Consider the following 27885-nt stretch of genomic DNA (forward strand, 5'->3'; position numbering starts at 1 on the left):
CTGTAGAGACAGCATCCACCTGCTAGGAGGAGTATGCAACAGTTGGATAAAGCTAGGCCTTTGGGGTATATTCACAAGTGGCCCTGTGTTGTGGTGGTCCTGGGTCCCCAGATTAACTTAAAGCAGTCCAGTGGGATGGATTTATGCCTGGCACCCACAGCTCAACCACCTGGCGCCTCTCTACCATAGCCTTTCCTCTGCAGTTCCACTCAGTCCCCTCCCTCACCCCCCGAGTCACACATTTTGCATCCCCAGTGGGACAAAGCTCTGCCCAGTGCCTGTAGCTCATTCACTATACTCCAGCTGCCACATTTCACCAACACCCGCTCCTCCCCCAGTCACATATTTTCGAAGGCCTGATGGGCCAGGAGAGCTGTTGTCCCTCTTTCTGGTTCCGCTGGGCAACAGGGCTTGTGCTGCTTATGTAATGCACCCCTCCTTCTGCTGAAAGCCGCACACAGGAGAAGCTACAGCCGAGTGCTGGTACTGCAGGGAGCACAACGTTAGGTGCCTGGTTACAACAAAATGGCAGATTTCACAGTCTAAATATGGCATTTTCTGGCAGTTTGGCAAAATTCCATGCATGCAGAAATGCAGAATGCGTGAGGTACTGTATACAATACAGGGATCATTTCACACAGCTTTGAAAAGCAGTCTCTTCTGGGGTTGGATGCAGCAGCTATTCTATATCACCAGTGTCACACTAGTGTTTTCAGGACAGGAAGAGACCCATCTGTTCATCCAGCTGATGCAACAGGAGAGTTTATTCTTAAGTAGGTAGAATGAAATTGGTGAAGATCAAATGTCATGATGGCCACAGGAATAAGCATCCCTACTCCTGCTAAAAGTGTCAGGCCACCTCTGAAAGCCACCAGTGGTCAGGCCTCTGTTCTGTATCTCAGTTGAAATATTGTGTTTAATAACAGCGTGCTGCCATTTGCCATGCTATAGAGTTAATACAGTATTGCATCACCAGCCCCAATTCATGCAGTACCCGGGGTTTTAACTTGGAGGTCTCCATTTTGAGTAGTGGCCAGGCTCAAGCCTGCTTAGCTTGTAAGATTCAGCAATGCCAAAGATAATGGAAACGTCTAAGTCTTAGGGTGGCCCTTCATTCTCTTGTGCGCGGCTGCCCAGGCACACACCTTAGAGGGAACTATCTGCGGACCACCTGAATGGAGCTTGGTCCGCGGTCCACAGTTTGAGAACCTCTGGTCTAAGAAATGTACTGTTCAGGACACACGCTTCTTTAAACTACTCATTGTTTACTTTCATTGTTCAGCAACACCAGCTTTATCATTTACATTGTATTAAAAATGCTAAATTGTGAGCATTTCCCATTATCTTCGTAGTTAGAAATTTGTCATTCTATCTGCTGCGTAACACCTGGCCACCTTACATCATCAAAAATAGCTATTAACAAAAGTTCTTCAGAATACATTTAATAACAAAATTGTAGGTATTAGTAACAGTCAGTCAAATGTCCTGAATAAACAGGTCTTTGTGACCTGAGGTTTGCCTAACCTTAGCTTTGGTGGATCACCAGAGAGCAGGTTCCCTAGGCATGGACACTCCATTGAGAGTGTCCTGCCCATCTATCCTGGAGTGCTTCACCTCAAGCACAAAGTAAAACGATCCATAAAATCACAACTTCCGTGATAAAACATGAGATAATTTCTCACATAAGTGGGTTCCAAACTATTTAGGATACTCATAGAACATAACCAACACTTTCAGGTGCTCTCTTGACCAAAAGAGTTGCCAGTGCATACCATGTGGAACATCAGCATTATGTGGTAACTGCTTACCTCATTGGAGATTGGACTACTGCATTAGCTGAAGCTTCTAGGTATTTTTCAGGCAGAGTTCCAAATAGAGCTCATTGTGGTGATCTAACCTACAGGTTGCAAGAACCTGGATTACTATGTCAAGATACATGAATGATCACAGCTGGAAAAGTACTTTGCTTGAGGCATTCTAGAAATGGATCTGATATGATGAGAATGTGAATCATATTGGCAAAAGTTGGACGTGCACTTCCAATTGATGTATGCACATCTCCCTTCCCATATTTAAAAAAAAAAAATTCCAATTCATGAAAAAAATTACATCATTTTCTCCATGCATCACTGAACAGGAAAAGAGACTTCACCCCACCCCCAGTCACTAACTCATTTATTAAGAAATCCTCCTGTTTTCATCCTATTTCAGTTGAAATCCGTGAAATATCAGTACACTGTCCATTCAGGAAGAGAATAAGTGCATATTTGCTAGTTCATTGTACTTGGGTTATTTATAACCTAGTTAAAGGGTTAGAATCCTAGAATACACTTTTAAAATGTTATATACATAGTTTATAGATCTTAACCATATTTATGAGGAAAAGGCAGTATAAACATGGCACATAGATGTATTAGACCTAAATGAGCTGCATGGCAGCTTTCATCTCTTCTATAACATATAGGGATCTTAAAAATAACATTTGTTTTCTTGCTGAATTTGTCCTGTTCCATTTTGCAAACAGTGGATCTCTTCTTCCTGTTTCTAATGGTGCTTGAAATTACATGACTGGTTTTGATTACTTATTTATGCACCAGTATAATCAATTGTTAGCACATTTGTTGGGATTGGGCATTTGCCATTTGTTTTAAAATCTGAAAGTCAGCCCCATATTTTTCACCTTGGATAATTAGTCTCAATGTCTTACTAAGGATATTACGATGTTGCATTGTGGTGAGGCAACATGATCCCATGAATAGAGTTTATTCTGATAGGACTAATAGGGAAAAGAGTAGCAGCCCCAAAGTACGACTGTTGTGGTGAGATATTAAAGCATAGATAAACAGCTGCTGTGTAGTTAAAGATGTGCATGTCAGTTCAACATAAGTGGTTTTTAAATATAATTTTTAAAATACAGAAATCTGATATCTGGAGATTTTCCTCTATTCAGAAGTAAGCTATTGTAATTCTTAATAGCTTAGGGTCAAAATTAGATCTGGTTTTTGTTTTGGAAGGCAGTGTTTCTTTCAGATCGATGTTTTCTTGTAGTTAGTTTTTTCACAACTCTGTATGTCTCTCTGAGCTGCTCCAGTAATTTTAAGAAGCTTAATTACTTTTTTCAGTAAAACATCTCAAGGAGTCTTGTTCCTTTTTCCTGCCCTTGAAAGAATGAATATATATCTACTTAGACTCTAAAAACTTCTGAGGTCCAGGCCCTTCAATATTTAATATATATGAAGGTAGTTAATTTCTTTAATATGTAATGGGGTATCCTGTGTAGATAAAACAAATGGAATATTCATAAGACTGAAGCAAACTTAGTGAGATATAGTACTGCTTTTCTGTATGAATGACACCAGAATCTTCTACACAAGTCCTGTTCTTTTATGTAGCTTTTTTCTTGAATTATATGCCCTTGTAATTACATGTAAGATGGTAAATGGAACAATTTAAATTTGCTAAGGAAAACAATTGCTTTAACTTTGTTTTTAACCTCTTGATTAAAAAAAAAAATTACAATAGCTGACAAGACTATGTAAAACTCATTAGCCCTGGACAGCAGGAGCTCACAGTCCAGCGCTACCAAGGGGTTAAAAATCTTTTATCAAATATGTTCATGGAGGACCACTGATATATCTTCTGTACAGCTTTTTTACTTTCCAGTTCACTAATCAAATGTATGTTAGATTTATTATTGTAAAAGTATAAACCATAGAAAATTTGACAAGATAGATGTGTAAATTATCACTCTGACAGAACTAATGATGCACTCCAAGCACCTTCTGTTTTCCAGCACTTGGTGAGTGACTTCATTAAATATGCAATGGCTGTTTGGTGTCTGCTCAGACGGTAGTTCAGTTCCTCATGGAATTGCATTATTACTAGAGGTGTAAAAAGAGGCAGGCATGCTAGCTGTTGGGCATCCTGCTGTGGTTCTAATGTGCTCCATCTTGTTGGAGCAGTTGTTTGCAGTCTTTTCAGGACAATTACATCCGTAACCACAGGACACATTCACTGAAACTATATTACAGATAACGGTTGAAAATGGCATTGACTGTTCTTCAACTCCTTGTCTCTAACTGCCAGAGTGTAGATTGCTTGAAGTGATGGTCAAGCCATATCCACAGTCTTTGTAGTTTTTTATTAATTTAACTAGACAAAAATATCAATTTGCTTAGGAGACAATAGAATTGTAATGACAAGATATTATAGAGGGGGGATATCTTAGAGGAAGACTATGAAATAAGACTGGCAGTTACTCTTATTGCATATGAATTTTAATACCTATACTATACACTTAATACACATGTACAAATAGTCATTTTTGTACTACATTTCAGGATTGTTTTTTCAGCGTTTTTTGAACATTTTACACTGCTTTCTTTCAGTCAGCACTGTGGCTAGTTTATATTCCTTAAGGTATAAACAAAAATATTCTGTTCTCCAGTGATGTCCCCATCGTTCATTTTTTTGATGACAGTTTGATGGCTACCCTGAGAATGGGACAAAAAGATGATTTGAATTTAGCTTCAGATACTCTTAAAGATTTCCAAGAGGCAGATGCTATAGTATATCACCTCATCCTGACAAATGGATTGTGTCTTAGGCTGGCAAGCTACATGCTAGACTGTAATGAAAGAATGTCCCCTATTTTGATTGACCTATTAAATCAGGGTTGATTACTTGGTTAATTAATAAATAACATTCCCATAAAGTGGCCATTTAAGTTAACCATTAAAATAACTTGTTTGTTTTTGTGACAGAAGTTGAGATAAATTGCTGTTTTATCCAATAAATGTAAATTTCTGCCATATATAATTTAGAAAAAAATCTATTTTGTATGTAAATTTATGTCTTAAATATTCATTGTACTCTGAAAATTAGGCTTCCACATTGTGAATTTATATTCACAACTACAGAGAATATATTATTTTATATAGAGATTTATCTAAACTGAAACATGCCACTTTTAGGTGAGTGAATATTACATTTTATACCTTTACCAGTTTTAATTCCTCTGTTAGAGATTTCCATGGGTTTTTAGGCTGATCCTAGTTTAAACCTGAAGGTCACTTTTAACATATTTACTTCGTGGTTAAAACTTACTTCTTCCTGCATAGAACTGTTTTTAGGCTAAGCAGAACAATTCTTGAGATGTTTTATTTTTATTTATTTCCTCCTAACATTTTTTAATTTCTTAATAAGATGAGCGTCTGGGGCTCTTTTAAAAATGTATGTAATTACCATTTCACTATTTGTAATCTGACACATGATTTCAACCTAAACTTCATCTAAATTTCATAGTTTGCAAAGAAAGTAGACAGTGTAGAACACAAGCTTCCTCTGGGAGTACACTGAGCTTAATGAGCTTGATAGTCTGGTGGGCTCAATAAATCAAATAAAGCAAAACATTTCTCATTTTTGAATAAAAGCATTTATCACACAGTGTTTATTCATTCATGGTCATAAGATTGATTGGCTCCTAGTATCATGCCACATATTGAAGCATTTTTGTTTTTGTTTTTCTAGTTGGCAAGTTGCGGAAGCAGTGGATGAAGGAGAGTATCTCTGATGTTGGCTTGGGGATGCTTAAGTCTGTCAAAGAATATGTGGACCCCAATAACATCTTTGGAAACAGGAACCTTTTATAAAACCCTTACTATCTGAAAATTTCAAAATTACGATTTTTAGCCTCATTGTACTGTTATCCCAGTAATCAAATATAACATGGACTGAACTTTAAAAGCTAATATCTTTCTTATATTGGTTTTCCTCCAATAAAATGTAAACATTCACTATTAACATTCACAGATTTACTGACTGTACTCCTAAACCTCTCTTAACACACAACCTGGCAGAGGCACATGAAGGTATATACCTGCTTGCAAATGCAGATATAGCATTCCAAGTTTGGTTAGGCAGTACAGCCAATGATTTCCATGCTGGATGAAACCAGCTGTTTTTTATTAAAGCATCCCCTGCAAGAAGAACAAAGACTGACATTCGTGTTGTCTACATAAACAGCTGCTCACTCAGTCTCTTGCTAGAGGAAAATTGCTGGGAAGCACATGAGAGGTGGATTTCACTAAGGGAATACTTCTGTGTGCTGAAGGGTTAAGCAAGTAGCAGTATAAATGTAGGCTTTCTGTTTAAAAGATTCAACATGGTTCTGTAGGATGTTTGGCTTGTCAGTCTCCCTTTCAGCATTATTGAAAATTTAAAATCTTTGAAAAGAATACTTAACTAAAGTGTAGCCTGAGTTGTATTTGCATTGCTGGGATAATCTTCTTTAATATGCTAGTCAGTCATTATAAGTTTTGTACAGAACAGCAGACGTTTCTCATTGTATATTAACAAGTTTGTTACATAAAATTATTGCCTTCATGAACACTGCACTCCTAATGTGTCTAGTTTCACTTTATTTTTGTGGAGATACAAAATAATCCTTTTTTCCCCAATAGAAAATGTTTTGGCTATTTTAAAATAAATCTTTGCCCAGCACTGTATCTTAAAACAGGTCTCAACGGTTTCAAGGTTGAAACAGTTTTATTAATCTAAAATGGAGAAAATCCTGTCTGGAAACGAAGTTTCCAATTTTAATTTTTTATTGGCCTTTCTGAATTACTGGTTTACATAACTAGGAGCTGCAAATGTTGTCCTCCGTATAATCAAAAATATTGAACTTATTTTCTTAAACAATCTGTAAAACAATATCAGACCTGAAACAATTTTACATTAAAACGAGGATCTTAAAACAAGTGAAATTAAAATATTAAACTGTTTGTCAATATTCATGATTCATGTTTTGAGATGGATTCTTTTCTTAAAGCAAATTATCCAACTTTTGATATTTAAAATAAAGTATTTAATCATATAGGATAGTAACTCAAAATGTAAACTATCTTTATGAGGACATACTGTCTAATTAGCTAGCTGCTACACAACTCTATGTGGGCAGTTTGGACACCTTTATATAAGAAGTAACCTTCACATGAAAAACCTAAATTTAAAATTGAGACATTTGTGTTTTTAAACTATTTTAAAATAATTAGCTGTCAATTTTAGTAATAAAACATTAAAGATTATAACTTTTATAATCTATAAATTAACAGATTATAACACCATAGTCTGATAACATAATTTAATACTCATTTTATTTTAAATTTACCACACTTTATCATCCTATTGCTTGAAAAATACTGCATATCTAAACAAAACTTTGAAGCTATTTTATAACTAATTTAGAATAGCTGATTAAAAATCACTTAAAAGACCATGACTACCCAAACAGCACTTTCAAATATATGAATTCAAAAAGATAGCAAATTAAAACAATTCATTATATTCTACTAGTCATGAAATAGGAAGTTACTGTGGTATTTTTAATGCAGCTAGAATTTTTTAATCTTTGTTTCATGAAATTTTAGTTTAAAAAGTGAATCCAGCCTTCCTGTATTTTACTTTGAAAGTTTTGGTCCATGGAATTCATGTTTCAGCAGCACCGAAAAATTTGCAATCACAGTTAGTGTTAGGAAGCTCTGACTTCCAGCACTATATGGGTAAGTGTTCCTTATTCAACATGTACAGCATGTACTTTTCAGCAAGGTGAATCTGTAATCTTTCTTTTTTTATGCTGTGGATTTCTCAACTTTGCATTCTGTGCAAATGGTGGTTACATGTCTGCAGCTGGAATCTTGCTGACTACTAGTATCACTCTGTAATACAGAGGTCTTAAACTGTATTATTTTGCTAGAAGTCAGTAAATATGTGCCTCAATATACACAGCATGTCTAACTATGAAGAATCAGATTTATGAATGAATGGATACATGAAAAACATTTTCTTTTTGGAATATGACAATACAAGCAGAATTAAAGTAAGAAGGACTTGGTTTCCTTATGGCGATTTTACTCAATATGAACAAGTTGTGCTGTCTCAAGTCTTGTTGGCTCATTTGATTTAAAGTACTATCTGGCACTACAAATGCTACGGTTTCCCCTCCCAGTGTTACCTTCCTAACCATATTTCCCCATCCTTTATATGTTAATGGAAGTTGTACAGGTAAATCTCTTCTCATGCAGTCATCTATGCACCCATAAATCTGTGATTATAACTGGATGACTTGTGAAGTTGATATCACAAAGTAAAAATTTACATCAGTTAGTCTTGTCTTGTGTAATAAAGTGAAATAACTGGGAGCTCCTACATGCAGTAATAGCAGTGGACAGGCCTGAGAAAATGGTAAATTGCAAATTAATGTGAACAAATTATAATTAGTACACTTCTTACTGCCATTTTGTTTAGTTTCTTCTTAATTTTCTTTTTTTAAACAGTGTCTTATGGATTGTTCAAAGCCTACTTTAAAATCCTGCATCTGTAAAATATACATAACTCTAGTAGTTCAAAATGTGAGAGATTCAGCGTTTCAATACTTTTTGAAAATCAATATACCAGATAAAAAGTGTTGGTTATATTCTTGTAACACATCTACTGGAGACAAAAGTATGTAAAGGAAGCACGGCCAATTGTAAAAAAGACTGTTTTTAATGCTAAATTAAGTCTTCCAACATTTTTCCTCCCCTATTCTCTCTCCTTTCACACAGGCTTCACTTACTGTAGCTGCTGTCTATTCAAAGATGAAGCTTGGTCTATGCAGATCAGATGTCTGTGTAGTCTTGGCAATGTGCATTACTTTTCATTTTGTGAGGTACCTTGGACATGTTTCCAGTACAAAACAAGCAGTTTTAACTTTGTCACCACTTGTATTTAAAAGAAACTGCTAGTTTTCTCTGGTTTTCAGTAAAATTCAAAGCTGTAGAATGAGGATTTGACTGTTATCGCTTTACAACTAGGATATACCATTCAGTCACTCTTACAGAAGTTTGGGTGTAATGTCATTACAGGGAACTTCTTAAAAGAAGTAACATGTACAGGTTTACAGCTTGGAAGGCCAGAAGGAACATCAAGTCTCTTCATGGCTTTGTCAGTACTGTGCATGTTGCTTATTTTGACAGGATACATATAAAGATGTCCCCTTTTCCTTACAGCAGTGAACAGAGACCAAGTTAAACAGTTCTTCCATAATAATGCTAATTAACTGAAACCAACCTAACCAAAAGAGCAAGGATGCATAAATACTGAAATCCAGAAAACATAAACTGTTTCTCAGTCTTTGAAATTAGTATCTATCAAGGTTGTAATTCAACTTTCTGCTAATTAAGCCAAACAGTGTTTGTCATTTAGTGTGAAATTAACTGTAAAACTCCAGTTGTAATGTTAAGAGATTATAGAACTTATATTATTAATAAAAAGAAAATGGGCCTAAACAATCCTGCTTTTTCTTTCTCATGAGACTGTTCAAATTAACACTTTTTAAAACTTTTGTCCTTTTTCTAGAGACACAAATTTGCTGAGATGCTTTAGATATTTATCAAGAATGAACTCAGTCTGATGCAAATTTCTAAGGCTGAATGAGAAAAATAAGAAAATACAGTAATGAGGGCTTTGCACTTGTACCTTGCATTTCAAATAAGGTAGGATTCCAGGAACCAGAAGAACACTTCTGTAATCACTGTTTTGTGAAGATAGGCAAAGCAACAGCCAGCTCCTGTGAACAGCTTAAGCTCTTCAGGAAATTATCTTGTGTTTTCATCACCTGTGCTTTCATTCATCTAGTAGATGATGAACCATTTTCACTGACTATAGTATTAGTCCCTTGAAAGTCATTGCTGGAAAATAAGGTACAAGGATTCTTCTGTTTCTCTAGTCTTTTCTCTCCTAGCTGTCCCTTGTCACTCCGAAATGCCAACTGTATTCCATTTGTTTACAGGTTCTGAGTACTGTTCAGTCCCTTGCTACTTTGTACATATGAGATACATTCTCAAAACTGTTTGTGCCCCTATATTTGAAGGAATGCACATGCAGTTATGAATCATATGTGCACCTGAGCAAATTCATTTTCTAAAGGATCTTTGCATCACTCATGTAAAGTTTTGGTGTGTGCCCTTTAATAGGTTAAAATCTGATTTACACATCATAAAAAAAAATTCCTTGCTGGGAATGTATTTTTAATGTAATTGTACGAGTACATGTTAAAAATTACCTTAAATCTGCAAAGTTTTAGTGGGAAAGGTGGAAAAGGCTTCTACATTACATGGTTTAATTTTACAATGTAAAAATTGTAAACTTTTAATTAGTAACTTTAGTTGCATCCAGGATTGCTCATGGGGAGGGGAAACTGAATCTGCAAATTAAGCATACCATTCTTCACCCAAGTTATTTGGAAAAATTAATGTCATTAAGTTGAAATCTAAATATATACCACATTAAGCAAATACTAGAAGACACTTCATAGCTCTCCTAAGACCTGATCCATCTCCCATCAAAGCCAACATTCTTCATTTTGCTTTAAATGAAAGCATACATTCTATAGTAGTTGAATCCATCTTAGCAGCTGGATAAACACATTAAACAGGTTAGCCCATGGGCACAGTGCCTTACAGGTTCCCAGTTGATAGAACATCACCCATGTTTTACTTCTCATGTTGGCTCCCATCAAATTCTATGTGGACTTGAAATTGTTACTTGATTTTAAGAGAATTAATGGTTACAGTCTTTTATATCTAACCCATCTTTTCTAATGGGGTCCCACTATTTAAAATTTTAGTTGATAATTAAATGTATTAATGTGTAATATCCCAGGCCTCCTGTTGAGATCAGAATTGGCAAATCATTGGTTTGTTCAAGTTACACCTTAACACCATAGGGACAGAAGGTCTTTAAGAGATATGTTCCATAACTGTAGACTTTGTTCTGTTTTGGAGTACCCAGTCTACTACTAAGGGTATGTGGATATGCCACTGCTTTTTAATAACTTTTTTTCATAATGCCATAAAGCATCCCTTTGAAGGATACTATATAAAAGTATTTGTTAATTAAAGGAATGAGATATATCTACAAAAATGAGACCAACTCAAACAAGTTGTCTGAGACTGTGTGATTGTAAAGTATAATCCGACTCTTCCAGCACTTCAGATCAAACCACAGATTAACAAATGACTGCCCTTGTTTTAACACTTAAATGTGTATTTGAAGCTTACATCTTTAATGATCAAGTATGTTAAACAATTTCTTTAAAAGCTTTGCAGTTCAGTTTTACACTGCTTACCACAATGAGGCTGGGCCCTCAGTGTAACTGCAATACCAGTGATAAAATGAAGACCCCCAAGAGCCCAGCTTCACTGCCATACATCTGACACTAGAATTTTGTTGGGAAAGGGTTAGGCAGCATTATCTGCATGGACAATATGTACATAATTAATGCCAATCAACGTGTGTTCATGGAAAATAGATCCTGCCGTAGAGTATTTTTTGATGCCATTACAAATTTGGTTGATAAAGGTAAATGTTAATGTAATAGATTCCTGTAAGGCATTTTATGTGATACTGCATGATATTTTTTAGAAACTAGAATGATACAAAATCAAGATGGCACACAGTAAATAGATTAAAACCTGGCAAACTGGTAGTTCTCAAAGTAATTGTAAATGGGGAATCATTGACTGGGTGTCCTTTTAGTGGAGTCCTACTATTTACAATTTAAATCAATAATACAGAAGAAAACTTGTACTGAAAGCTTGCTGATAACACACAGATTGGAGGAGTGGTAAATAATGACAGGTAACTGATACAGATTGATCTTGATTACTTATAACTTGGCCTCAAGCAAACAATGCATTTTAATACTGCTAATGTAAAGTGATACATCTAGGAACAAAGAATGTAGGACATACTTACAGGATGGGAACCTCTATACTGGGAAGCAGTGACTCTGAAAAGGAATTGAGGGTCGTGGTGGATAATCAGCTGACCATGAGCTGTGGTGCTGTGGCCAAAAAGGCAAATGTGATCCTGGGATGTATAAACAGGAGAATCATGAGTAGAAGTAGTGAGGTTATATTACCTCTGTATTTGGCACTTGTGTGACTGCTGCTGGAATACTGTGTCCAGTTCTGGTGTCAAAAATTCAAGAATGATGTTGATAAATTGGAGAGGTAGGGGAGAAGAGCCACAGGAATAAATCAAGGATTGGAAAACCTATCTTGTAGTGATAGACTCAAGGAGCTTAATCTGTTTTTAGTTTAAAAAAGAAGGTTAAGGAGTGACTTGATCAGAGCCAATAAGTACCCACATGAGGAACAAAAATGTGATGAGGGCTCTTCAGTCTAGCAGACAACAAACAGTATTGCAAAGCCAATTGCAAAGCTGGAAAATGAATCTGGCTGAATTCAGAATAGAAATAAGGCTTTTTTTTTTTTTTTTTTTTTAAACAGGGACAGTAATTAACTTTGGAACAACATCATAAAGGTTGTAGTGACTGAGAATCCACCAATAACTTTTAAATCAAGACTGGATATTTTTCTGAAAGACACACTAGTTCAATAGGAGTTAATTCAGGGAAGTCCTATGGTCTGTGTTATGTAAGAGGTCAGTTTAGATCAGGGACGGGCAAACTTTTTGGCCTGAGGGCCGCATCGGGTTTCGTAAATTGTATGGAGGGCCGGTTAGGGGGGGGGGGGTTGTGGCCCGGGCCCCCACCTCCTATCTGCCCCCCCCCCGGGACTCCTGCCCCATCCAACCCCCCCGTTCCCTGACGGCCCCTCTGGAACCCCTGCCCCATCCACACACTCCTGCTCCCTGTGCCCTGACTGTCCCCGGATCCCCGCTGCCCCATCCAACCACTCCTCTTATTCCTGATGACCCCCTAGGACCCCTGCCCCATCCAACCACCCCTTCTCCCTGTTCCCTGACTGCCCCCTGCTGCCCCATCCAACCCCCTCTCTCCTTCCTGACTGCCCTCCTGGGACCCCTGCCCCCATTCAACCCCCCTGTTCCCTGCCCTCTGACCACCCCGACCCCTATCCACACACCCCACCCCCTGCCCACCACCCCGAACTCCCCTGCCCTCTATCCAAAGCCCCCCCCCGCGCTCCCTTACTGCGCTGCCTGGAGCACTGGTGGCTGGCGGCGCTACAGCCGCGCCACCCGGCTGGAGCCGGGCCACACCACCGCCACCACGCAGCACAGAGCACCGGGTCAGACCGAGCTCTGCAGCTGCGCTGCCCCAGGAGCTCGCTGCCCCGCCGCCCAGAGCATTGCGCCGGCGGCGGAGTGAACGAGCTGAGGCTGCAGGGGAGCGGGAGAGGGGACAGCAGGGGAGGGGCCGGAGGTAGCCTCCCGGGCCAGGAGCTTGGGGGCCGGGCAGGATGGGCCCGTGGCTGGATGTGGCCCACGGGCCGTAGTTTGCCCACCTCTGATTTAGATGATAACAATACTCCCTTCTGGCCTGATTGATGTACGAAACTGTTGAATGATATGGGTAATGTCAGCTGTTTTAAAACTACTGCTGAATGCTGGATAAAGGCAGTGGCAATAAAGAAATAGGAAACCTAAAACAATAGTAATGGTAATACTGAGGTAATGGACTCAATTGACTATCCTAGTAAATGCTGAAGAAAATGCAAACGCTTAGTGTGTGTACATAGGACAATACTCTTGCTGTCCAGTAAGTCATCAATCTGAATAGATGCAACCCTAGGGACATAGGAGTAACGAGAAGGGACGAATACAGCGATTGACCTTTATTCCTTTATCAAATGGTAGAAGCCATCAGCATTTCCTGACATAAAGTCTATTAGAGCTGCTGGCCAGGAAATCCTGACTGCTTGCAGGCAAAGGGTTTAAAGGCTGTTCTGAAAGTCAAAATACACAGCAGCTGGGTAAATAAATATGAGGATCAGGGAATAAAAGCCATTCATTTAAGAAAGCAAATCTGGGTAATGTTAGGAAATAGAGTTAACATTCACTTCACTCCGGCCTTTCTTATTTAAAAGAAAAAACATTAAAATCATGGCTTTAGAATGCCACTTGCTGTCAGGCCTTGGGCAATAATACAAACTATGTCACTGTTACAGGATGAGCTGTGCTTTATATCCCTTTCTGTCCTTTGTAAGTCCATTCCTCAGGAAGAAAGCCAGGCCTATCACATCTCTCTCAAAGGTTGAAATGCCTGGTTCCACCACTCTGGAACTGAATCTCTTGGTGGCAGCCCCCCTGTTGCCCAACTGCTAGGCATCTGTAAACCTTTTCCTCTAGTGGCCCATGACTAGCAGCTGATTAAAACTGCAAAAGCAGTTTCTTCAAAACAAAGCAGTATTCTTTCACCCAAAGGTACATAGCACCTTGAGTAAAGGGTTAAAACAATAATGGCCTATATGCACTTTTCCCCCTACCTAAACTTTAATCTTTCCTTGCAACTGTTGGTAAATTCATTCACCCTGCTTCCTTCCTTCTCGGAGCTGGTATGACCATTTGCTTGCTGCAGCTTGTGTCTGACTCCTCTCCAGCTGCTGCGGATAACCCACTCAACCCCTTCTTTTCCCTAGGCAGGTCCCTTAAGGTTTAGTATCCCCTTTGATCCTAAGCTCAGACCTGGGAAGAGTAAACCTTGCTTGCCTGGATGGAATCGGGCAGAAGCATTCCCCAACTCATAGCTCCCCCTATTGTTCACTTAAGGAGCCTTATCTCTGATTATTTCATTTCTTATTTGCTTCCTTTGATTAACTCTAAGCAATCAGGCAGGGTAACATCAAACAGGCAAACTGAGGTGAATGTTGTTTAGGTTTTTTTTAAATCAAACTTCTTTATTCTCCACATAATACTATGGGGACAGTGTTAGGTCCTGTCAACACTACTGCTTTTAAGCATGTTATGACCAACTCCCTGACTTGGTTGTAATGGCAATGGGGCGTCCCTTGCTCCAGGTGCTGTTCTGGAGTTTCATCAAGCCCTTGCACAAGAACATGGAAGAACAGAGACTTAATGCTTTGAGTGTTATGCAGAGGCCCAACTAACATGTCCAGCAGTGTACTACTGCCCCAATGGTGTATGCCCAGCTAGCCTGATTTTATTTTTATATTTAAAAAAAAAAAAAAAGCCAGGAAGTATCCTGAAAGTATGGGTAAGCCTAGCAGATGAGTGACCGTAACTTACTATGTTGAGTGGCATTAGAGAAAGGAGGTCAGGTTCCAACAGAGATTGAATTGGCACCAGGGGGCACGAATGCAAACTGGGGCACAGGCTGTTGGCATTCAAACTCTAGAGCCTGAGCATTGCTTGAGATTTCTGTCCTACAACTATGCCTGGCTCTGTTGCGTCAGTTACTGTTTGTGAACCAGTGTCCAGGAAGTGGAGGAAGTTGCTAGCTGGGGAAGCAGAGCAAGACCAGTTCAAGCCAGCAGGGTATAATACTTGCTGCTACAGCTAAATTACACTGAAATTAACATCAGGCAGTAGGAATTTGGTTGCTGTGGAGAAATAATCTGTTTAAGATGGCAACAAGTCTGTGGCCTTAGCTTAACTTTAGTACTTATTTTAAAGCCTCATAAGAGAGGAAATCTCAGAATGTCTCCTCAGGGGTAGAACAATATGCTGTTACCTGGACATGGGGTAAAGTGATTTGCTATGATTTCTTGCCCTTTGCAATATATTTTGAAAGGGTCTGCTGAGCTTTAAACCTCTAAGTGATGACAACTGCTGAATACATTTGTATCCTGGCCCTCTGAACCATCCTACCAAGGATCTTCCATGCAACACCTATCACTCTGCCCTCCTTTCTCCAGTGTTACTTACAATATTAAAGCCAGAATTACATTCATTGGGGTTAAACAGAATGTTTAGTAAATATTTTGTCTAGTGCTTTGAAGCTGTATAGTATTACATAATGTATTACATGTAAGAGCTACCCACTCAGAATAATGCACAGCAAAGTTAACCCACTTTCACAATTTTTAGCTGAAGCTGGGGGCTGTGAACAAAGTGGTATGTGTGATTCTTGTGTAAGGAATCATGGCTACATTCATACCACGCAAATTGCAATTATCAATAGAATGTTTAATAATTAGTTCCTGTATTTTTCAGTCAATTTGAAAGCTTCTAGAGGATAATAGGTTTAAAAGGAATAGTCAGCATGGATTTGTCAAGAACAACTCATGCCGAACCAATCTGATTTCTTTGACAGGGTTACTGGCCTAGTGGATGAGAGGAAGCAGTAGATGTGAGATATCTTGATTTTTAGGAAGACTTTTGACAGAGTTCCACATGACATTCTCATGACCGCACTAGGGAAATGTGGTCTAGATGAAATTACTATAAGGTTGGTCCACAACTGGTTGAAAAACCATACTTAAAGAACAGTTATCAATGGTTTGCTGTCAAATGGGTGGGGTGTGTTAGTGGACTCCCTCAGAAGTCCGTACTGGACAATATTCCAGTTCAATATTTTCATTAATGAAATTATAAAATTTGCATAATGACACCAGCCTGGGAGGGGTTGGATGCACTTTGGAGGACTGGATTAGAATTTAAAACAATCTTGACAAATTGGAGAATTAATCTGACTTCAACAAGAGTAAATCTAAAGAGAAGTGCAAAGTGCTTCTTTTAGGAAGGAAAAAATCAAATGCACAACTACCCAATGGGGTATAACTGAGTAGAAGTTAGTACTTCTGAAAAGGATCTGGGGGTCATACTGGATCACAAATTGAATGAGTCAACAATGTAACGCAGTTGCAAAAAAGGCTAATATTTTAGGGTGCATTAATAGCAGTGTTGTGTGTAAGACATGGGAGGTAATTGTCCCGCTTTAATCTGCATGGGTGAGGCCTTAGTTGGAGTATTGTGTACACACTACACAGTTAGGTCGACCTAATTGTCAGTGTCCCCACTACAGCCTTGTCCTGCTGATGTAAGTGCCCTGTTACGTTGACATAACTCCACCTCCACGAGAGGCATAATGTTTGTCAGGGTAGTTAGGGTGACAGTGTCTGTGTAGACACTGTCTGACTTAAATCGGTTGTTAGATCTTTGTGAAATTGATAAGAAACCTGGGCAGCTGACCCCCACTCCACTGGAGAGCTGGGCGGCTGGACCCCACTCCTGGGTGGGATCTGGGGCGAGAATGGATCTCCCTCCCAGCTGGGAGCTGGGACGAGGAGCCTGGGTGGCTGGGCCCTGCTCCTGGGGGCAAGAAGCCCCAGGCAGCTTCCCCCCCATTCCCACCTAGGAACGGGGAGCTGAGGTGGGGGCAGCAGCCCACTGGGAGCCTGTGGGGCAGTCGGGCTCCCAGCGGGGAGCTGCCAGCAGAGCTGAGGGACCGGGTTCTCGGCTCCCCACAGTGCTCCTTTTAGGTCAGTGGAAATGCTCCTGGTGAGGATGCACACCCCCGACCCAAGCAGGGTGGTGTGGACATGCACCACCGCAGTAATTAGACATACCCTTAGCCTCCTGTGCCTCAACTCCCATTTGTGAAATGGGGATGATAGCACTGCTCTACCTCACAGGGAGATTTATGAGGGTAAATAAATTCAATTGTGAAGTGCTCAGATACTTTTGGAGCTGCAAGGAATGAGATCTGTACTGTGTTTTTATGAATATTGTGTCCCTCTGTCTATTTGATTACTACTGGGTACATGGGTGCAATGCGTTAACTCAATCCTGGCTGCCTTCTTCAGGTCTGCAAAGTCAATGGCTGTTAGCCCAATCACTGATGCTTAAGAAACAATACAGGTGTCAATTCTTATCCCCACAATGCTCTGAACTACAGGTTGGCTGGTGACCCTGGACGTGGGGAATTCAAGCAGAGAAAATGAAACAAAGGTTGGGGGAGGGATTAAACGCTTCAACCCTGAAGTTGAGACAGAAGCAGAGTCTGCAGGAAATGGACTCTGTCTACACTACGTACCTTACAACCGCAAAGCTGTATCGCAGTATTGCTGCAGCTGCACCACTGTCAGATCTCCTTCATAGCCGTTCTATGCAGATGGGAGAGAGCTCTCCCACCGGCTTATTAAAGCGCCCCCAACCAGCGGCCATAGCTATCTTAGTGGGAGCATTTGCCGCTGACATAGTGCTGTCCACACCAGCGCTTTTGCTGGAGAACTTACATCGGTCAAGGGTGTGGGTGGTTTTTTTTTGTTTTGTTTTTTCCACAGCACTGACTGACAAAAGTTTTACTGACAAAGTGCTAGTGTAGACAAAGCCTCAGTCCCCAGAACAGCAGAAGCACCAAGGATAAGTTGGACCTACTTAAGTCTTGAGGGAGTATAAAATGTTAGCTAAGCCCGTATGTGGGTAGACCTTTTGTTATATTAACCCTTTTCTCTTTGAAAGGTTCTGTTACTATGTTCCTATGAATAAATATTGAAGAAGCTGTTCTGTCACTGAGTTTACCTGCTGTTCTCAGCTCCCAAAGGGAAGTCTATAGCAGGGGCCAAACCCAATTGTCATTGATGCACGGTTCATATTTGTTTGCTTATTTTTCCATTTTATTGCTTTGGAATGGTAAAACTGTTCTCTTTTCTATTCCACCCTCTCTCCAAATTCAGTGCACTGAGGTTGCCATATGGTGCAAAGTAAATACTTGGGGTCCAACTTCTCAAAAACTTGGCAGTTAGAAGAGGCCCTAAATAAGAGCTTTCAACAGAAGAAGAGCAAGAGCCTGTTACATTGATAGTCAAATAATATTCGCAACTTCTGTTTATGGCATCAAGCATCATGTCCTGCTTTCTAAAGTGCAGTTCTACTCTGTAAAAATGGCATTGTGAAGCTCCATGATCGTGTTTCAATCTCCGCAAAAAATGCTCTAATTACAAGAAAAGAGATCCTACCGCACACCCTATATTTCCAGACCTGCAAACTTAATCTGAAATACAACAATGAAGGGATCTTCCCTTCTCTATGCCCTTCAGGATAAGGAAGTGTTTTTTCCTCTGTCTTCATGAACTACCACAATATAAAGGGTGCTGCGTCTTTGCTCTGTATCCGACATTAATAATGTGAGACAAACATGGGGACATGGTTGGGTTCCAAGTAACTGTTGACTAACTATATGCAAACATACAAGGCCTCATTACATACATACACCCTTGCTCTTGACAGGTTCCGGTAGCTTCTGCAATAGAGGACAGGAATGCCCATGGGCTCCCAACCTATTTAAAGGAATACTACCGTAAGCTCTGTGGCCTGAAGCCCTAAAGAGTAGGGAATTCACTATTGACACCTATTGGTGAAAAGAAAGAAGAGTGACCGATTGACTGACTGACAGAACTCCAAATGGATAGGGACTCCACTGGTGACAGGGCTCTCTGTTGGCATGTGTTGGTGACAAGAGGAAATGACTGAATGAGCCAGGCCTCATTTGCATTTCACTTACAGTATGTGTGAGATGAAGTGGGTGAGGTAATATCTTTTATTGGACCAACATCTGTTGTAGAGAGAGACAAGCTTTCGAGCATTCACAGAGCTCTTCTTCAGGTGACAGTTTGGGACATTTGGACTAAACTACAGTTTTTGAGCTTGGGGGGCAATAAAATGCTATTGACCCTAATGGACAATAGATCTAAACAAAATATGCCTGGGGTCACCCCAGGCAAGACCACGGTCAGGCACAGTTGGTAGGGGAAGCTGGATGGCTAAAAAAAGAGTGAGACTCCTACCTTCTTCTGGGTCTCTGTTAAGAGTCCTGAAGACCACTGACCCCTCTTGAAAATGCTGAGCCAAGGCAGCTACAAAATAGTGGATGGCACAGCACTCGTGTCAGACAGTGGTGGAATTGAGGCAGTGGATGGTGCAGATCGGAGGCACTTTTGAGGCGGCAGACAGCGCAGATGTGGCACTGACACTGGTGATGGCGCTGAGGTGGCTTGCGCTGAAGTGTCAGATAATGGCAGCTCACCTAAGGTGCTCTGGTGCTCTCCTCCCTACCCAGCAATCAAAGCTGAATCCCGGGGCCTTCCTGCCAGCATCCTTGGACTCCACTGACTCAGGAGACCTAACTGTGAGTGGGGAGGTGGGAAGTGGTCAGAACCCATCAGTCACTCTCAACTGCCAGAGGAGAACTCAAGGTGGGATTATTGTTAAGCACCCTGGGGAGTAGGAGTGGGGTTGGGGGTGAGGTCAGGGGGTGGAGTCTTATCTAATAGACATTGCTAATATATTAATTGGTGGTTTTACCAAGTTTATTCTGTTGTCCCCTTTTTTTACCCCCATGATAAAATTCTCTTTGTTTTAACCCCCTGGAGTCACAGCCTGCGAGTGGAAATCATTGTCTGTCACGGGCACCCAGGATCATACATAGTTTCCCATGTTTCTATTGAGCCCATGTAATTTAATTTTTCAGAGGGACTTCCTAGAAAATTGAACCCGGCCCTTTTTCCTGCTGACAACACCAGGCCGAACATTGACAGTACCCAGTTCCTAGGCACTACAAACAATCATATAAACCAGTAATAAAAGGTTCTGCAAGACACATTCTTCCCCCATTTCACTGCCTTCAATAACATCTGTGCCAGCCCTCTGGCTTCAATGAGTTTGAAATATGTAACTGATGGGAACACATGAAGTTATTGATAGGAGTAGAAGTAAGCAGGATTCATAAACGAGGAGTAGGTCTCTGCTTCCTTGCTTTTAGTTATCTGGGCTGTGTTGTATTAATACTAAAATCTTGGTTTGGGCACTAGTGAGCAGATGTGACTGAACACACAAGGAGAAGAAATTTATTGAGTAAGAAGGTGCTTTTTTACTTTTCAGATTAAAACCACACTTTAAACTCAGAGCCCTAAAAAACACAGTTTCTGCAGCATTCTGACCTGGACAGGCTGAGGCTATTGGCAGCATACTCAAGGGAATGGTCAGTGTTCTCCAGATCAACAATCACCACCATCGAAACTCTCTTTGTGCCAGACAGTGGCAGAGGAGTTGGGAGGAGAACCTCAGGGAAATATCCCACCTGGTGTGCTCTGCAACTGTTTTCTCTTGGTCTTTTTCCCATGTCTCTCCCCCTCCCTTGGTGACACTATATACTTTGTGAGAATTACTGGATTCTTATCCATGTGCAGCTCTACTGGGATGGGAAGTGGGGAGCGATGGACTGGTTTGCTTGGTGGGAGGAGGTAAGTACGTGGGTTGAACTCCTGTCCCTACTGAAGTTAATGGAAAAAACTTCCCCTGACTTCCATAGGATCAGGATCTCACTCCTGGTGTTGGGACTAGAAAGGGCCTTTCACACCTCAGCTGCATAGACAAGTAGGAAGGATGCTTCCATCAGCCAGACAAGAATTCAAGCCTTCCACATGCTGGCCCACTAAGCAACACCGAACATTCCCAGCCTCCTACCCATAATTACATGATAACCCAGTTGCGCTAAGTCTGTGACTCTGCCCAGGGCCGGCTCCAGCCAAGGAAGCAGGTGCTTGGGGCTGCCAATGGAGAGGGGCGGCATGTCCGGGTCTTCGGCGACAATTCAGCGGCAGGTCCCTCAGTCCATCTCGGAGCGAAGGACCCGCCACCGAATTGCCGCCGAAGAATGAAGCGGCGCGACAGAGCTGCCGCCAATCGCGGTTTTCTTTTTTTTCTTTCGCTTCGCCGCTTGGGGCAGCAAAAAAGCTGGAGCCGGCCCTGACTCTGCCCCTAGGAAAGTGGCAGAATTAGGGGATTGTGGCCATGTCTACACTAGTGAGTTTTCAGTGACACATCTGTACTGATGCAGCTGCGCTGCTGTAAGATCGCTCGTGTAGCTGCTCTATGCCCATGGGAGACACACTCCCACCACCATAGGCTGTGCACACTACCCCTTATGCCCGCAAAACTTTTATGTCGCTCGGGTGTGTGTTTTTTCAAACCCCTGAACGACATAAGTTTTGCTGATATAGGTGGTAGTGTAGACATGTCCATTGTAAGGCTGTTACATAGTTACTGTACTTCTGAGTAGGAAATACCTTCTGTAAATATGGAGCAGCTTTTACAACTGCACAGCCAAGAAAGCCCAAGGAGCGTTGGTGGCTGGCAGCCACAGGGACTGTTTTCTGCAGGCTAAGGCCTTAACAATCCAATATGATCATACCTACCAATATGTTAATGACTCTGAAGTAATTAAGGATGTGGAGCAGTGTGGAGATTCCTATTAGGTGGTTGCTATAAAGTTCACGGGAGGCAGCACCATCTAGTGTTTAGCATATGGGACTAATTTAAGAGACCTAAATTCTACTCCTAGTTCTGCTACCAACTTGCTATATTACTTATCCACTCTAAGCCTCAGTTTCCTCAGCTGCAAAGCCAGGGTAGTAATATTTATCCCCTTTTCTGCTCTGATAGCACGTCAAGATCCATGGATAAAAGAAGATGTAAGTGAAAGAATTGTGTTTCCCAATTTTGCTTGACATGTTACCATACCTCCCAACATTTCAAGTAGCTAAAGTGAGATGCAGCGTCACTCAGGTTTGGCCTGTCTGTCCCTCCCAAGATGGAGACGGAGGGGTGGTTGGGGCAGCCCTGAATGCAGGAAATCTGCTTTGAGTGGGATAGGAGGTTTGTTGGGGTCAAAGTAGGACAGTCCTGCGAAACCCAGGACTGGTGGAAATCGGTGTTAAGACCTGTGTAAAATATTATACCAATACTTTGATCACTGGATTCTGCTATGGTTATGTTGTGCTTTTCACAGAACAGTAAATATATTTTTTAAATGAATAAAGTAGTTCCCTGAAAGTAGAGGCTACAACTGAATTTATTTTTTAACCATAGCAATTTAGGCATAGCCTGGCTGTAAAACTTTCCAGCTGTTCTAGCTCTTTTCCTTTTGGAAGGCTGGCTATAGAATAAATTAAGAGTAGAGAACAGAAACCAAGACATGAAATTAAACTTTAATAATAGTAAATCAGGCCCCTGGATTTATTTTAAAGAGTGAGGCAATAAAAATGATCTTATAAAAATTGCAATTTAAAAATGTTATACATTATTTTATGCTGTTTCTCTGCTGTCGGTGTTAGTTTAACTGTGTTCTATTTACTTAAATAGCATTTCTGTGTTCTCCTAATAGTGTGGTTTGTGTATTTGTGATGCCACTGGCTTTTGGGATGGCATGGGGGAGGTACATCAGCCATAGTGGAAAGAGGCGGTGCAGGGTGTTGGTTGCAGCACCCTAATTCAGAGCTGCCCAATACTACCACAAGTTAAGGATGTCTCTCTGAGGAATCCTAACTCATACTACTGACGGAAAGTCCCACAACTCTATTCAGCCATGTCTCCTTCCCTCCCTCTCTTGTCTATGCCCCACTCCCACCTCCCAGCATGCCCCCTTCTTCCCTATATGATTGGGATAAGAGGCTGCTCGAATCAGAAGGCAGCAGAGCCACTGCTATCAAATTTATACCCAGTGGAGAGTTCTTGGGCTCGGGGGAAATTATCCACTCACTTTCAGACTACTTTGTGTTGCTTATGCTTACATAATACAAAGCGACTTTAGGCGACCAGAGAATCCAGCCCATTGCATTTTCCCTGCACAAGTCACAGATGACCACGATAGCAAGTAACTACCTTCCACCCCAGTTATAAATAAACAGATTTTTACAGATCTTGTATGTATATATATCTATAAAAAAATCTACCACCTGTGAGTGGACATACACAGTCCATAGAATATATGTAGGAGGGTGAGGATATTATTTGTGGACGCTGGTGGCAATCATCATGTCCTGTATATTTATAGATTAAAACCTGCCAAAGGTTAAGGGTTGTTCTGGTGAGGGCTGGGAGGAGGAGTTTGATCTGCTATATGATCTCATTATACAATAATACCTTGCTCTTATGTAGGGCTTTTCATCAGTGTATCTCAAAGTGGGGTCAGTATCATTATTGCCCCCTTTTTTACAGATGGGGAATCTGAGGGGTGAAGTGGCTTGCTCAAGGTCATCCAGCAGGCTAAGGGCAGAGTCAGGGTCTCCTGAGTGCTAGTCTAGTGCTCTCTCCACTAGGCCATAGTGCCTCTTTATAAGCCAATGGATCTAAGCCAGTTTACACCAGCTGAGGATCCAGCATGTTACTGTTTTTAGTTGCAATTCTAAGTTGCTTGTCTGGTTATTAATTTTATTTCTTTTGTGGAGAGAGGGGAGAGACCTTTTCTGCCTGGACCCTTCTATATTATATGTTCTTTGTATGATGAAGTAATGGATAAGTGCGGTAAAATAATATTTCTCCAGACTACTGAATGCGCAGTGAAAGAAGGCGGCTGTAGAAGGGAGAGGCAGAGGGGGAGGAGGTTTGTTTAAGTGGGCACAGAATGTGCCTAAGCCCAGGGGTGAAAGTAAGATAAAAGACTTACCGGTACAGGGGCCTGGCTGCGGGCCCCCAGAAGGTGTGGGGCCTCGGGCGGAAGGGGTGGGCCTGGGGTCTCAGCCTTCCCCAGCCAGCCCTTCCACACTGCCCGGCCTGCGCCACCCAGGGCTCTGGTGGCAATTTAAAGGGCCCGGGCTTCCAGCTACTGCCAGGTCCTTTTAAATCGCCGGGCCCCGGGGCAGCTGCCCCTTTTGCCCCCCTCCCAGCAGCTTTCACTTTCACCTCTGCCTAAGCCCAAAAGGAACTCATTTTAGTTATGAATATGAATAGGAGGAGCTGCTCAGATACCACTCTGATGAGCAATATAAGAACCTACACAGACCAGAAATCTGAATTTAGCAAAACCATGTAGTCCCCCTCACACACTTTACTTTAACAAAAAGGAGGCTGTTTTTTTCTTTCCATCTTTTGTTTTTGAAGCAGAGGGCCAAATCCTGCAACCTGCTGAGCACCTTCTCATTGCCTTCAAAGATGACTTAATCTTACAGGATCAGGCCCACATATTGCAAGCAACAGAACAGAAACTCCCTCTGTCCTTCTTATGGCAGTATCCCTGGGGAGCAATTCAGTCTGAGATACTGGTCCAAAACCATGTGTGTTTTTCAATCTGCTAGTAGCTGGTAATGTTAGTCACCTGCATGGGTACTAGAGTTGCTTTTGCGCACATTAATTTATTTTCTACTTCTTGGTAAATGAATATCCAGACTGGCCCTATTCCTATAATGCAGCCACTAACAGGGAATAGGGGGCCCCACAGAAGATGTTAGGCATCAGAAGTGGCACCCCCAATCTGAGTAAAGTAGTAATAGAGCTCTCCTGCCTGGGGTTCCTGTGCACACTATACGCTGACAGAGCCAGGTCCTTTGGTTCTAGACATATGGTGCAGGATGTCTGGTTAGCATTACTGCAGTTTGAAGTCAGTGCCACTCAAGTTGGACTTGAACTGGCACAGCTAGACAAAACATTGTTTTTTCATGTGGGACAAAAATTCTCAGGCTGATTACTGTCACACCCGATTTCATTCAAAGAGAGATTTCAGTTATTTGGCAAAATTTGAAAAAATAATGGGGGGAATGGTTTCACTTATTTCAGTTGGACTAATTAAAAGAGAGGGGGGGGGGGAACAAATCCTGAATCTTAATTATGTGTGTAACTAACATGAACATTACTCAAAAATTGTGTTGTCTAGCATAGCCTTGCAAGGTCCATTTTCCCCTCTGGCTATATGGAAAGAGGGAGAGTCCATCTTCTAGATTTATGTTGACACACAGGATGAAATTCTGGCCTGTTTCACATCCCTTGCAATCCTAGGCCCTGTATACACAAGCCCGTTTCCCCCACACCCTCCACCCTCCCAGATTTTAGAATGGAGGAGGGCTGTAAAATGTGTGGGATAGTATGTGGGAAGGAGGCTAAGCTTTGTTTACATTTTTGCTGTTGCGAGCAAAATGCCATCTGGGAGTCAGTGAGGGAGTCTGTTAAATTAACTTTATTACTGTGTATTTAACAATTGTCAAGGGAACCCAGAACTTTAGGCTTGGCATTATTTAGTTTAGTCTACATCAAAATACACAGTGAAATCATCATCATGAAGATATACAGGCACCACAGTTGTCTAATCTGCCATGATGAGAAAACTAATGATGTTTTATTTGCCCATGGGAAAAAAAAAAATTACTTGCCCAGGTTAAATGGATTACTGAAGTTTTGCTAAGGTTGCATTGATGGAGTGATGGCTGCTAATATTCAAATGAATTACTTTGCATATTTCAGGGAAATAGTGTTACCCAAAAATAATGACCTCATGTAACCTAGACTTGCTTTATAGACATAATTCAGCATAGGTGCAGCTCCAAGGGTTTGGAAACGCAGTGGTAAAAATGCCTGAGTTTTATCTGCACTGTTGCTAGTATCACTCCAGCTGCATTGATAGTAAATTACAGCTACAAAGTTAATGTAGTACTGAAGCCAATGGGGTTGCAAGGTGGGCAAGGCAGGGCAGAATTTGGTTCTATGTGCCAAAATAATTCCAAAATATGTAATAAATCGAAGACTGGAAATGGTCATTTCTAATGTATGGTGCAGGATGCAGAAAGAAGGGTGGGGGCACAAGGTTGTTTCAATAATCAATTATAATTATGAGACAATAGAGATATCTGAACTACGTAATCTAAAGAGGTCTACTTAATAATCCAACCCCACTGCAGAGTTCATTACTTGGTTACATTTGTAGCACTGGCCCTACCAAACAGGCATGTGCATCTCACTGCAATCTCTCAATAATATTATCCCATTTTTAATGGAATCAGCAGAGTAATTCACAAATTCCCTGCAGTGTCAATTCTCAAGATGGGTGGACCACTGGCACTCCAAAGAGTACATGCTGGTGGCTTGTAGAGTTGCTGGCCATGTGATGCTGGGTCTCTTACTTGTTTCCCATTGGTAAATTAATTGTTCATAAGATATGTGAATCAAAAAAGAATCTATTAAGATATGGTCCATATTGTGAAATAATTTGAGAACCCCTTGACCTTATGACCTTTGGGGATCTCAAATGAGCTCAGGTCAGCTCTACTACTCACTAAGGAGAACTCTTAGTGCTACAGGTAGCACTATGGTTTTGCAATTAGAAGAGTTGCTGTTGATAAACATTTACTGTTAAATAGAGCAGCTGTTTTCAGACAAGGGAGGTGATCAGAGCTCAGCAAGAGTAAAAGGTGTGAGCTCTGCTAGCTAGGTAATATATAAATCTATTGTGGAGTGGTTAAGAAACCTTATGGTTTCACCTTTCATTTTGATCTCTCTCAATTTCACTGCCCTTTTTTTAAGAGGAAAAGGAACATGTACAAAGTAACTATCGGACAATCTAATCAGCATGATCAGAAGTGATCAACGCACACCAGCTGTCTAACGAAGGAACTGGGGATCAGACCCATAAGCCAATGCAGTCACAGTTAAATTTCCCTCCTCATTATGCATATATATAGTTATTTTCTGATTGGCACAATGGATTAAGCTGATGTTTCTGGTCACTTTTCTAAATGTGACCACTGTTTTAAGCACTTCACAAGCCTGTAGTTTGGTCTGTCTCCATCCTGAGTCACCATGTAACGCTCCAACTTTTGTAGAATTCAGAGCTGTGATCTAAACTTAAAGTGCTTATTGGCAGAGTAAGAAATCCCATTTACTAGCATTCAAGCAAAACTCAGTGATAAATAAAGCTGCTGCTTTCACCTTACCTCCAATGTTTAAAATGACACATCGGACAAGTGGATCTGTCACCTCCATTTTTTTTTTTAAACAGGTCAGGAATTGTCTGGCAATACAGTAAATCTCAATTATAACTCTAGATAAAAGATTATTGTATGACTGTGAAGAAAGTTAACTTGCACTTCAGAGCCAGATGGTGTAGACTTGAATGCTAAGAAGATAAGTATTTAGAAACTAATTAGAGTAGCCAGCATGATAGAGCATTCACTTACACTTGCTTGGTTTCTCCATTGTTCTCCTTGAAGTATTTATTCCCAAATATTGCCAACACCATGGAGCCATGTGAGCATTAGGAGTGTTTAAAGCTTTTGCTGTTCTCAAATAAGTTAAGGTTGATACATTTCTGATCTTTATTTGCAACAATTTAAAGACTACTCTTTTTTTTTAAGT

At 40.8% G+C, this 27885-nt stretch overlaps 1 protein-coding gene across 1 annotated transcript in view; it reads left to right on the forward strand.

The window, feature by feature from the left end:
- Positions 1–6358, forward strand: part of AGPS (alkylglycerone phosphate synthase) — a 136093-nt gene extending 129735 nt beyond the window's left edge. Inside the window, exon 20 of the mRNA XM_065413460.1 lies at positions 5530–6358. Coding sequence (XP_065269532.1) covers positions 5530–5651 — 122 coding nt within the window. The 3' untranslated portion in view covers positions 5652–6358. The remainder of the gene's footprint in view (positions 1–5529) is intronic.
- Positions 6359–27885: the final 21527 nt, after the last annotated feature.

This window comes from Emys orbicularis, chromosome 11 (assembly GCF_028017835.1).
Source record: "Emys orbicularis isolate rEmyOrb1 chromosome 11, rEmyOrb1.hap1, whole genome shotgun sequence".
Taxonomy (NCBI): Eukaryota; Metazoa; Chordata; order Testudines; family Emydidae; genus Emys; species Emys orbicularis.